We start from the raw sequence: 13,062 nt of genomic DNA on the forward strand, positions 1-13,062 counted from the left end.
GGAAAGAGGGAAAGCAAGTACCAGGTCCAGGACTCGAACAGTGGTTGTCCATGTGAAAGTCCAGCACCTTAACCACCACACCATCTGCCAACCCCTGACTTACTTATCTTTTGCAAATGTACTTTTGCAGATATCTGGAGTATGCCATTACTACATTTCCATTCACCTTCAATGAAACGAATGTAATTGAAGCTGTGGCAGAGTCTGAACTTGGACGATACGTCGCGAAGGACTTTCTAGTCAACAATTGGCGAGCTGTGAGTGAAAGGTAGACCTCCTTCTTCCTCATTTGGTCACTGTCTTGGTGCTAGACGTTCAGCTTTGGTCCAGCTAGATTGCAAATGTTCTTCATATCAGCCAGTATGGAAAAGTGTTATTCCTGCATTTGTCTCGCCACAAATTAGAGAAGTCACTCACTCTCCGTCTGGACCTTCTGCATGAAGATAGGTTCACGTGGAATACTCATGTACCTCAGTTTCCCACTGTGCCCTCTGAGAAATTCGTCCTAAGAAACAGAGCTGGGCAGCTGTTGCAGTATGAGTGTACATCCTCCCCTCATTCTGTGAGGTGTGTGGCCACATCTTTACAAACTGCAGTGCTCACTACAACATTGCCCTGAATGTTGCTAATGTCTTTTGTTTTTATATACCTGGACTCTGTATTCCAGAACTTTTTATACTTCTTAACTTCTAAGATTAAATCATCTTGCTTCCTAGCCCTACTGATGGATAAAATATACCTTTAACATATAAAAATCAGACAGCATGCAGGACCAACAGTTAGCGTAATGGCTATGTCACTGGACTCCCATGTAGTCGACCGCGGTTTGAGTCCCGGACCCTGTGGCTTAAAACTCACGCCAGGTGTGTGTGCGTGTGTGCCCAAGATCCTGAGAGGAGAATGGAGGAGAAGGGATTGTGGCATGGCCATCCTCCCTGGGGGGTGATTTCTCGCTTTCTGTCTCTCTGTCTCTCTCTGTCTTTCTGGCAAGTGCATGCACCCTATAGCAAAAACCTCTCCAAAAAAAAAAAAAAGAACAATGTAATTGATATTTCAGAACCTGTCCCTACATTAAGCTGGCCTTTCTCTTGGTCATTTTTTGATCTCTTATTTGTCTGTCTTTAGTTTTCTGGGTATAGTACTCCCTTCAGGACTTTTCCAAGATCTGGTCTGATGTTGGTAAATTCTTCCAGGTTTTGTTTATCTGAGAATTTTTTTTTTTTTGGAGAGGGTTTTTCTATAGGGCGCGTGCGCTCGCCAGACAGACAGAGAGAGACAGAGAGACAGAAAATGAGAAATCACCCCCCAAGGGGGATGGCCACATCGCAATCCCTTCTCCTCCATTCTCCTCTCGGGATCTTGGGCACGCACGCACACGCACCCAGCATGAGATTTAAGCCACCGGGTCCAGGACGCGAACCGCAGTCGACTACGTGGGAGTCCAGCGACATAGCCATTATGCCAACTGCTGGTTCCCTATCTGAGAATGTTTTTATCTTTTCTTCTCACATGAAGGATAATCTTGCCAGGTACAGTATTTTTGGCTGAAACTGTTTTTCACTTAACACTTTGAATATATTTTCCCATTCTTTCCTCCTCACATTGTTTCTGACAAGAGGTCCCATGTTAGCCTGATGGGATATCCTTTGACAGTAACTTGACGTTACCAATTTTAGTATCTTATCTCTGACCATGGTTTTAATCTGGCTAGGATGTGCCTTGGAGAAGATCTTCTTGGGTTAATTCTATGTGGGGTCCTTTGTAAATCTTGAGTCTGGATATTTGAGTGCCTCTCTAGGTTTGGAAAGTTTTCTTCCAGGATTTCATGGAATAGATTATCAATGCCCTGATTAGTTTCTTCACCTTCTGGAAAACCAATTATCTGGATGTTTTTGGGTCTAATGGTATCTAGTGTTACTCATATAGTATTCTCATTTGGGGGATTATTTTCTCACTCTTTTTGGTTAATTTTTCTAGAACAGAGATTATATCTCCTCCATCGGAGATTCAATCTTCTGCATGATCTAATCTGCTTTAATACTTTCAAGGGAGGTTTTGATTTCCTGAATTATAGCCTTCTTCATCAACAGTTTCATTTGATTATTTTTATGTTGTTTATTTCCTCTTTCAGATCATGGAAGAACTTCTTCACCTCCTGGAACTCATTGTCTCTCTCTCCTGCATCTTCCGGAATTTGTTGTCTCTCTTCTCTTGCATTTCTGTTAGGTTTGTCACTATGAATATCCTAAAATCTTTATCTGACATTTTCACGAGTTCCATTGTACTGTCTGTAGATGATGAAGCACTGTTTTTTCCCCTTTGCGGGAGAGAGATATTTTCTTGCCTCTGCAGTGGTGGCTTCTGGTCATCTGATGGATTATATGTTACTTCCTATCTTCTTGGAGTTAATTCTGAGTGTTAGAAGCATGCAGAAGGAGATGACCTGTAATATCTCTGCAGTTCCGTTTCCCTGATCCTCACCAAGCAGCCTGCACTTTTGTCAATACAGCTGGATATTACCAAGGCCTCACAGTTTCAAGGGAATAGGGGCACCTGGGCTAAGCTGCAAGGTTTAAAATATTCAGATATTTTACTACTGTGCACCTAGACCTGCTAGACACAGTGTGTGGAAGGTGAGAAGCAAGGTGAGAAAGTCAGATAAAAGAAAGAAAACAAAGGGGAAAAAAGAAACAATCAAAAGGGAAAAAATATTTTAAAAAAGCCAAAAAAAAAAAAATCAGAACTGCGTGGCACTAGGGAAAACCCTCCTCAGATGCACATGGATTCTGAAATTAACAAGAGAAAGGAGAGGTCAGAGGCAAGGGACAGTACCTACAGATTTAAAAAACAAAACAAAAACATGTGTATAAGAGAGAAAGGGACAGGGAAAAGACACTGAGACAGAGACAGAGACAGACAAAGACAGGTACAGAGACAAGAGGCCTGGGAACGGTCTTCCGAACATGCGAGATTTGTGTGCTGGCAGCCAAATTATCAGTGGGAAATCTTGATTCCTGTTCCCTTCAAATGGCTAGTTTTCCGAATCCATGTGGCTGCGACTTCAGGAAGTCCTCTTCCCATTGCCACTCCTGGGTTGGGAGGGGGAGAGGAAATTATTTTAATAAAATAAGGTGGTAGAGAGGGCAAAGAGCTGAAAAAACGCTTTCCCTTTCAAAATTCTACAAAGCAAAAGTTGAAAAAAAAACAAAGAGAAGGCAGAAACCGAGATAGAGGTAAAGATAGACAAAGACAAGATCAGAGACAGGAGGCCTTGGAGGTGTCTTCTTGCCAATGGAGATTTGTGTCCTGAAGCAAAATTATCAGTGGGAAGTCTGGTATTCTGTTCCCCCAAAATGGCTAATAAAAAATAAAGCCCAGAATAAATGTGTCCTACAAGTATTCACATAATGTGGTTACAGCAGATACAAAACAATCAATGGTTAAGATTCAAACATTCAAAAAGTTAGAAGATACTTTTTATAAATCAGTTTGTCCCTTTGGATAAAAAAGTATATTTTGAATATAACTATATATGGTTCTCTTAGCAAAGTAAATCTATTTGTTAAATATTAATTAAATATTTGCTTAATAATTATTTATTTTATTTTATTTATTTATTCATTTATTTTTTAATTTAACCAGAGAGAGACAGAGGTTGAGAGTGAGAGAGAGAGGAAGTGAGAAAGCAAGCCACCAGATTCAAGACTCGAACCCTGGTCAGCCATGTGGGAGTGTCCAGTGCCTTAACCACCATGCCACCTGCTGGTCCCCATTAATTGAATATTTTTAAAACAACAGAAAAGTGTGGGTTTTTTAAAAGAATTATTTTATTTAACTTTATTTATTTACTTATTTTAATTTGACCAGAGTGGGATAGAGTGAGAGTGAGAGAGAGGAAAAGTGAGAAAGCAAGCTGCCAGGTCCAGGACTTGAACTACTGTCAGCCATGTGGAAGTCCAGCTACCTTAACCACCATGCTACCTGCTGGTCCCAAAGAGTTTGTTTTTAAAGCAGAGATACAAAGTGTGTAGATAAAAGCTCCATATTTCTGGCTTGTCAGTGGGACACATAACGACCCACATGATGAGAAAATTGTCCTGCCTCCTCTTTTGGGTTATCGTCACTCCTGGTTTGCTGCTTTAGAGGGCCCTTTGAATGGCTTACAATTTCAGGGATCCCAAGACCTGGGGGTAAGTTAATAGCTTCTGTTCTTGCGGAAGTCAGTCCCTGCCTTACTACTGAGTGAGAATTTGGGATTGGAGTTTTAAATCAGAACCATTTCTACAGGTCCCCTTCTTGTATGAGGTTCCAGAAACTCGAACGTCATAGAGTAGTCTATTAGCTTCTGTTCTTTCTCCCTGGAGCCCGTAACAAAAGCTCTCCCCGGTGTGCCCGCCAGGGGTCTCCGTGTCGGGCTTGGCCTGGCCTGCAAAGCCGTCCGCCCTGGTGCTGCCTGGGTGGGCTCGCCCAGTCTTTCACTTCAGCCAGTCTTTCACTGCTTTCTTACAGAGCCCCTTGCCGACCTCTAGTACCAATTTTAAAAGTAAAATATTGAGAGTGTTACGGTCTAATCAGTGAGAAGAGGACATCCAGACATAGCCACATTTATTGGAGTTTTGTAGACTAGTAGGCCAGCGACTGTGGGAAGACTCATGTCTCAAAAACCCCACAGCTCTGAGTAGGGGAAAGGGGGCTTATAAAGGCAAAAGCCACATTTGGGTGGACGTGGCAGGAGCAGTAATGGTTGAGCCACGGTGACACGGGGAGGGGTGGAGGTTTCTGTGCTAAGCGGTCACAGAAGCAAGATTAAGCAGGTCAGTCATCCCTAGACCTTCCCTGAAGCACAATGGAATCCTCATGGCCTTTATGGCTAGGGCAAAGGGTTTGGCAGTTGATTGTTCCGTTACTAAGGAGCACCTTCAAGTAGGGAGTTTCGGGTTATTTAGCAAAGACAGTAGGAGTGCTAATCACTGCTTACTCTAGGCAAAAGGAGAAAGCTAGTTTCCAATAGAGAGAGGAGTTAAAAATGGAGGTGCTCGTGCCTCACTGCTTCAAGAGAGCAACTTTTTAAAGAAATAGATCATGGGACCAGCAGATGGTGTCATGGTTACGTTATGGACTCCCATGTTGTTGACTGTGGTTTGAATCCCGGACCTGGAAGCTTAAAACTCACGCCGGGCGCGTGTGCATGCGTGCTCAAAATCCCAAGAAGAAAATGGAGGAGAAGGGATTGCAGCGTGGCCATCCCTCCAGGGGGTGATTTCTTGCTTTCTGTCTCTCTGTCTCTGCAGTGAGTTCACATACCCTATAGCAAAAAATCTCCCTAAAAAAGAAAAGAAATAGGTCACGATTGACTGAAGACTTAACTTGCTGTCACCACAGGCTGTCACATCCTCCCTCCTGCTCATGCCGTGTGAGGGAGACGCAGGACCACAGTTACCGTGTGGTACTGCCTGGCGCTTGGCAGGCAGAACTAAGGGTCAAGGCTTGGACTTGGTGCTGTTGTGGCTGAGGGTGAGGCAGTGCCTGTTAGCCCCAGGCAGTGTCCACACAGAGGTAACCTCCAGTCCAAACTAGAAACTTTGTAATTTACCAGAGCTTCAGAATGACCTGGAGTGGCTAATAAATAGACTCCCCAGGCCCTCTCCTCTTCAACATCAGAATCTGCTGAAAAGGGCGGGAAATCTGCGCCTTCTGGGACCAGCTGACATTGCTTTTTTTTAGAGTTCTGACTCTCATTGGTTAGACTGCACGGAAATAACAGGTTAGATCACATTACAAGAGAACTCAAACTGCTCATAAATGGCCACTGGGCCTGCTTTGAAAGAGGGTGGGGATTCTTCAGCCTGCTCAAGGACACGGGGACTCAGCACCCTAAGCAGAAGGGTAAAAGGTACACAGGGGTTTTTTAAAGCAGAAAACAGAGAAATCCACAATGACTATACCACATCCCTCAGGGGATAAGCGTGTTTGTGGGAAGCAAACACAGCCTTCCATAGAGAAACCACTTTCACAAGATGATTAGAAGCACCTGCAATGAAGAAAATGTGACCAAACTCAGTCAGGTTCGCTCGCCCACGCGCTATAAAAACAAGCCATAGGACATGGTGCGATGAAGGGAAGTCCAGCTTTACTATAAACAAAGCAAGGAGAGCAGGCAGCTCATGCTGAAAAGGCCTAGTCTCACCAAGACGTTCCCCACAAGCGTTTTTAAGCGCAAATTAGGGGCAGAGGTCCAGGTGCATGATCAGTTCAGTGACTGGTTCAAGAGGGCGTGGTCATCTCGTGGGCATTCGAGATCGGTGAGGCCTTAGGTGATCAAATTTCTCTTCAGGTGTCTGGAGCCGTTGAGCCTGGGGGCTTTGAGCTCATAGCCAGCATTTCCCATCCTACGAAACATCTTAGTATTGAAATGAACACCTTCTCTTTCCTTCAAGTGAGAATTGTAGAGGTCACCTGGCCCTTACTGATGGTCCTTGTTGGTCATTATCATAACCAAAGTCTGAAGACTTGCCCATTACTCTGGGCCATTACAGCATAAATGGACCTTATATTTCAAGAACCTTAGGAAGTATATTAGGGGGTCATTGCTCACTTTCAGTCCCCCTTATTCTTAGAAAAGCCTCTCAGTCCTGAAGGGAAATGGATGATGACCGATCTGGCTGCTGCTTGCTTGGAAGGGACTGCAGTTTCAGAGGGCAGGATGGGAGGAAATGGCATGTGTTTATTCCAAAGCACTCAGAACTTCGCCTTTAGTTTTTCCATACCATTATGCTAGCACCAGCTTGTACTGCTATATTTTCAAATCTGAAAGCACATTTAATAACAATACAACAAGAGAGCAAGGTTGCTGGTGAGGACAGAAGTCTGACTGCATTTTCCTGATTTTCCAAATCCTTTCCAGGGGGCCTGGAGGGAGTCATGCCCACAAACATTAACAGATCACTTTGACCGTTTGGTAACAGGAGTCTTCCTACATCCTGTCCCTGCCGTGGCGTCTCTGTGGTGTGTATTAAACCTCCTCATCGCTGTTAAAGTGCATCCTTTTCTGATCTCAGCAACCTTTCCTTTTTAATCACCAACTTAAAACCTGTAAAACCCACCTGTAACCTACAAGCCCCTGATTCCACATGTCCTGCCCTTTTGGGCCAGACTAATAGAAAAACCCTTCACTAAATTCCAAACTATCTCTTGCTCTCAAAATCAAATGAAAGGAACCCTGTACCTAATCACCCCAAGAAAGGCATGTGTGGCCTCCTCTCTGGGCCTAGGTCACTCATATTCTGCTTAGAAATAAACTGCATTAATTATTATTTTTGCAGAGTTGGTTATTTACATCAACACTAGTTGGTAAGTGCAACATGAAATGTTGTCATCATGCAAACTCCTTTTTAATAAGCCAAGACATAATTCAAAACTATTTTATGGGCTAAGACAAATTTTGCCAATGAAGTACAGTGAAAATAACAGGCTGAGGAGATCCGATGGAACTTTTTTGTCTGTAGTTTGCCATTTGCAGTTACTGTTTATACAGGTTATTGTGGTGACTTGGGGAGTCTAATTGATCATCTTCAGAGTGTAAAATTTCAAGAAAAGTAGTTTCAGCTTTAATGAATCAAAATTTTAAAATGTTAAGAAAAATTTGCTTAAGACTTAAAGCCAGGAAGAAAAAAAGTCAGGGCTCTGTCCAAACAGTAGATAGATATTAAGAACTCAAAAGTAAACATGGACTAGCTAAAATCTAGTAACAAGTGCACTATAGTTTTCTCAGGAAACATTTTTCTTCTTTCCATTCCCCTTTTTTTACCAAAGAACCGCATAGTAAAACTAACTTATTTGCAAAAAAATAAGTTTAGTTTTAATTTGGTCTGTTACTTATGCAAAGTTCAATAAGAATAGTAATCAATTTAGTTGGCTTTGCTGGAACCTTCTATAAGGAACTTCAGATTAGACTCTTTTAAAAAGCCTCCCAAGGTTCCTGAGCCAAGTCAGGAATCCGTCCTCTGACTGTACCTGTAAGTACCTGTACTTGGAAGTTTGGGGCCCGTCAGGAAGTGGCCTTCTTTACTACTGTTGGGCAGAACTGCTGGCGGTACCAGGCAGTCTTTCCAAGAGCGTCTGTTGGCTTCGTTGGAGTCACCCACTTCGCTTTCTAGCCACATCTCAGATACGATATGCCAAAGCCCTGGCATAGACCAGTGATTCCAGTTTCTGATGCAAGGCAACTAGTATTACCGAACTTATGCAAACAACCACACTGTCACAAAATAAGAATGCTCACCTATATTCTCCAATTCCAGGGCATCAGGAAGAGAGAAAAGTTTGTTATAATTTCCAAAGGAAAAAAATTTAACAAATTGCTGAACCTATCAACAGCTCAAGAAGACAAAAACTCTTAAATCTGGAAAACAAGGCATAGAAGCAAATCAGTAATGTTTTAGTCGAAAAATTCTCTTTCACCAGTTCTGTCTCATGTAACTAATCTCTCTTTTGTTGAGTTTTCAGGGTTTCTTTGGTCCAATCTTTCCATTTAAATCTTGGAAGTTCAAAGATACTCTTTTATTTATTTATTTATTTTTGGGGGAGAGGTGTTTTTTTCTTTTGTTTTTTGTTTGTTTTTTGCTATAGGGCACATGTGCTCACCAGAAAGACAGAGAGAGACAGAGAGACAGAAAGTGAGAAATCACCCCCCCGGGGGGATGGCCACACCACAATCCCTTTTCCTCCATTCTTCTCTCGGGATCTTGGGCATGCACGCACACACACCCGGCATGAGTTTAAGCTGCCAGGTCCAGGATCCGAACCATGGTCGACTACATGGGAGTCCAGCTACATAGCCATTACACTAACTGCTGGTCCCGAAGTTCAAAGATACTCTTAAAGTTATGAAAAACCTATATGTAAGAGTACTTTATCAGGGGCCAGCAGGTGACATAGTGGCCAAGGCACTGGACTCCCACATGGCCGACCATGGTTCGAGTCCCAAACTGGATGGCCTGCCTTCTCACTATCCCTCTTTGTCTCTGCTCAAATCAAATAGTAATGATAATGATAAATAAACCTACATAAGTAATTCTTTTAAAAAAAGAGTACTTATCAGAGTCTTTTTCACTAATTTCCTTAAAAGAGGCAATTTTTGGATTATAGCTTATTATAAAATGTTTTAGAAAAAGCATCAAATAAAGCATTTAACTATAGACAACAAAACTTAAAATGGCCCTGGTTCGAGATCTAATTTTACCATAACCCATGATAGATAAATTTGATAATTTCTGCGACAAGCTACATTAGAACTATTCAGCATTACAAGTATGACTAATAATGCACTAATATATAACAGATATTTAAGAATCTCATACAATTTTGGAACATCCATTGACACAAATTTGTGTATAGAGAGCTAAACACCATTTCATATTTGACAATATTTCCCATATAATTTAAACGTGTCAGAAAGTCTAATCTGTCTGTCTCAGATATCCAAGGGCCCTGTTAAGAATTTCCAAAAATTTGTTCAAAGTCAAAAAAACTTAAACTGGAACTGAAATTTGACTTGAGTGGTCTGTCAAATATAAAAGGTTTATAACACTTGACTTAAACAGGATCAGGGCACTGTGAGTATCTGTCATTTACTTAACCAAAGTGACAATGAAAAAATTTCAAACCATGGCTAGAAAGAAAAACTTTGCTCTTCAATAGATTAGAATCAGACTTTTTAACTACAGTAGCTAAATAACCTGTTTAAGGCAGAAGAAGGCACACAGAATTCTTTTTTCTTCTATACTCAAAAAGTTTTTTTAAAAAACTTTAATCATTTTCGTTAGTATTATATAAAAACAAAACAGATTTTAGCCTTTATCGATGTTTTCAATACGTTTAGTCAGTTCTAGTTAGTTTTACCTTAAGAGTCACATTACCACCTGCTCCAGCAGATTCAGAACGTCCTCATCAACGCAGTCGATTGAACAGCACTGGTCTGGGGTAAGCCAGCCCCTCGAGTACTGCAGTCCTCTCTGCTTACACCGTGCACAGCACAAACGCAAGTTCAAGTCTCACAATGGCCTTGAACAACCCGTGGAACCCAAATACGTGGTGTTCTAGTTTTGCCATTGCTGCTGGGCAGCTTGCTGCATCCCGTGTTCCACATCTCTTTAGCTGCTAGAAGTCCCTGTACTAGGGACCAGCAGTTAGCATAATGACTATGTCGCTGGACTCCCATGTAGTCGACCACGGTTCGAGTCCTGGACCCAGTGGCTTAAAACTCACGCCGGGCGAGTGTGAGTGCGTGCCCAAGATCCTGAGAGGAGAATGGAGGAGAAGGGATTGCGGCATGACCATCCCCCTGGGGGGTGATTTCCTGCTTTCTGTCTCTGTGTCTCTCTCTGTCTGTCTGGCGAGCGCACCCGCCCTATAGCAGAAAACCTCTCCAAAAAAAAGAGAGAAAAGAAAAAAAAAGAAGTCCCTGTACGAGAACATGATAAAGACCTCTTTGGGATCCTTTTGTTTCTCATTTCGAAGTCTGAGTTGTCCAGCTTTTGACTCACTCGGTGTGAGGACTGCACCGCGGTACTCACCACGGAGGAGGTGGTACAGGGTACACGAGTGCTCTTTGTAACAGCCTTGAGGTTTTCCTGCCAGTCTGAAACTATTCGAAATAAAAAGTTTATTTAAAACAAGACCCTACACTTGTTTCCTTTAATACCCTGGCTATAAAGAGAAAGAATTCTTTAAGTGACTTTAAGTATGTTTTCATTTTTATTCCTCAGAACTTCGCCCTTGCATTTAGGGAGCAGAAAATGTTGGCAACATTTTGCTAAAGCTCTAATTCTACTCTCTGAAAAGCCTATTGTGTAGTAATTTTTAAAAATGATCCACATAACTGTATTTAGTAAGAATATACAAGAAATTCCTTTTTTTATTTTTAACTCTGAATAGCTCTTATCATTATCCCCAAGAAGTTTCTAAAAGTATAAATGCATGAACTTTTAACCATGGCTTGAATATTTTGATCTTTCAGCAGACAATTGCCATATGTGTAAAATAGATACTTAGTCTCTTCCTGGTAAATTCATGCTAGCTAAATCCTCTTGCACATTCTGCTACAAAGTGTTCTAGGCTCAGATGGACTTGCTGTGTACATCACACACGTTTATTCTTAGGGTTTAATTTGTAGTAGGCAATCTTACTCAGTTTGCCGGTGGCTTTGTTCGAATAGACAGTGATATTATTAGTGGATCGCTTGAAGGAAGTAGAAGTTCAGTTTAATAATTGAAATATTATAGACACTCCGAATGGAACAAGGATGTTAGTTTGCATCCGAATATGTAATTAGCTCTTATTAAGTAGTTATATTTGACATGAGCATTTGTATGTCATCGATGTTCATGTAATAACATGCTATGAAAGTAGAAGATATGCTTATACCAAATTAAATGTAACGTTTACTGTGTGAAAATGATTTATACGGAATTTGCCGAAATGTGATCACAGGCAGGTCAGCCTTGAAATGAGCATTTCTCGAGCATGTCACTAATGTTACTCTGGAAGACATTGATCAGCCTTCTGTGAACAAGGACGAGAACAGCCCGTTTTCCAAACCGTCGTAGCCGTCCCCGTGCAAACCTGCGGTGTCTCGGGACACTAGAGTGCCACGTGTCTCTGCTACCAGCACCTTGGGCCACACGGGTAGAAACAGGGTCACTTTGCCAGTAACCAGTTTTTGCACAACAGATGAGAGAAACGAGATTTTCCAACCCTCTTATCTGGAACTGGAAGGAAAATAATGGCTATTTATATTGTCTGCCTATTAACGTGTAGGCCTTGGTTTCTGCTTCTATAAGATCACAGATATTGCGTCTGATCAGTTCTAAGGTTCCTTCTAGTAATAAAAAGTTGTAAGTGTTTCTGTGTCAGGGCATAGTCGAAGCCGTTGTTGGGAATGCGAAGTGAGGAGGACACGGCGCTGGCTCTGGCAGTTGCCGCAGAGGAGAGGCGGCGAGGGCTCTGGGACAGGCAGTTGGCAAACTCCCCTCTACATGGAGCACAGGCTACCGGGGCATGCCTGGAGGCAGGACAGGAGGCTGACTTGGGACTGGTCACAGTAACTGGCCGGGAAGTTAGGAGGTGGCCCGTGACGAACAGCTGATGACCGGCCTTGACTGTCACGCCAGCAAGTGTCATTTTGTGTTCTCTCCATTGCCGTCTCCTGCTCTACCCCGTGGTGTGCGAGGCTCACACTGGTGTGTCTGCTGATGACCGCGTGTTAAAGCTAGTGGGAGCAGCTCCGGAACTGCACGGGCCGGGATAGGAGGCGGTGTCTTTTCCCTCTGAGGGTTGTGGAAAGGGCCTCTTCTTTACTTCCATTATCCTTTTATTTATCGCAGTTTTCCTTTTTAATTTATCTACTAGAGACATAGCATGTCAGTGGGCTGAGAACACTGAACCTGGGCCAGGTCCACTTCAGATCAAAGAAACTGCTCAAAGCGTGACCTTACAAGTTTTTTAAAGAATTCTTTTATTTAACTTTATTTGTGTGTTTTACTTAGACCAGAGAGGGACAAAGTGAGAGAGAGAGAGAAAGTGAGAAAGCAAGCCACCAGGTCTGAGACTCGAACCACGGTGGGCCATGTGGGAGTCCAGTGCCCTTAACCACCATGCCACCTGCTGGCCCCTATTTATTTAATTTTTTATCATTTACTCTAGGGTACATGCGCTCACCAGAGCAATACAGAGAGAAAGTAAGAAAGCAAGTGGCCAGGTCCAGGACTTGACGTCCAGTGCCCTTAACCACCATGCCACCTGCTGGCCCCCAACGAGATTTGTCACCTGAGCTTCAGTGTCCTTATGCACAGAATGAGGATAATAATAATTGGGTTTTTAAATGACACAATAAATTGCTATTTGAGGTGCTTGGTACACAATAAATTCTTCATTTTCATTATTATTAATGTATTTGCTGGGACCAGCAGTTAGCGTAATGGCTATGTCGCTGGACTACCCACGTAGTCGACCGCGGTTCGCGTCCCGGACCTGGTGGCTTAAAACTCATGCCGGGCGCGTGTG

The 13,062-nt window shown here is 42.6% G+C and overlaps 1 protein-coding gene across 1 annotated transcript in view; it reads left to right on the forward strand.

The window, feature by feature from the left end:
* Nucleotides 1–13,062, forward strand: part of LVRN (laeverin) — a 97,594-nt gene that overhangs the window by 72,718 nt on the left and 11,814 nt on the right. Inside the window, exon 20 of the mRNA XM_006158394.2 lies at nucleotides 131–268. Within this exon, the coding sequence (XP_006158456.1) occupies nucleotides 131–268 (138 nt within the window). The remainder of the gene's footprint in view (nucleotides 1–130; nucleotides 269–13,062) is intronic.

This window comes from Tupaia chinensis, unplaced genomic scaffold, assembly GCF_000334495.1.
Source record: "Tupaia chinensis unplaced genomic scaffold, TupChi_1.0 Scaffold000591_1, whole genome shotgun sequence".
NCBI classification, from domain to species: Eukaryota; Metazoa; Chordata; class Mammalia; order Scandentia; family Tupaiidae; genus Tupaia; species Tupaia belangeri.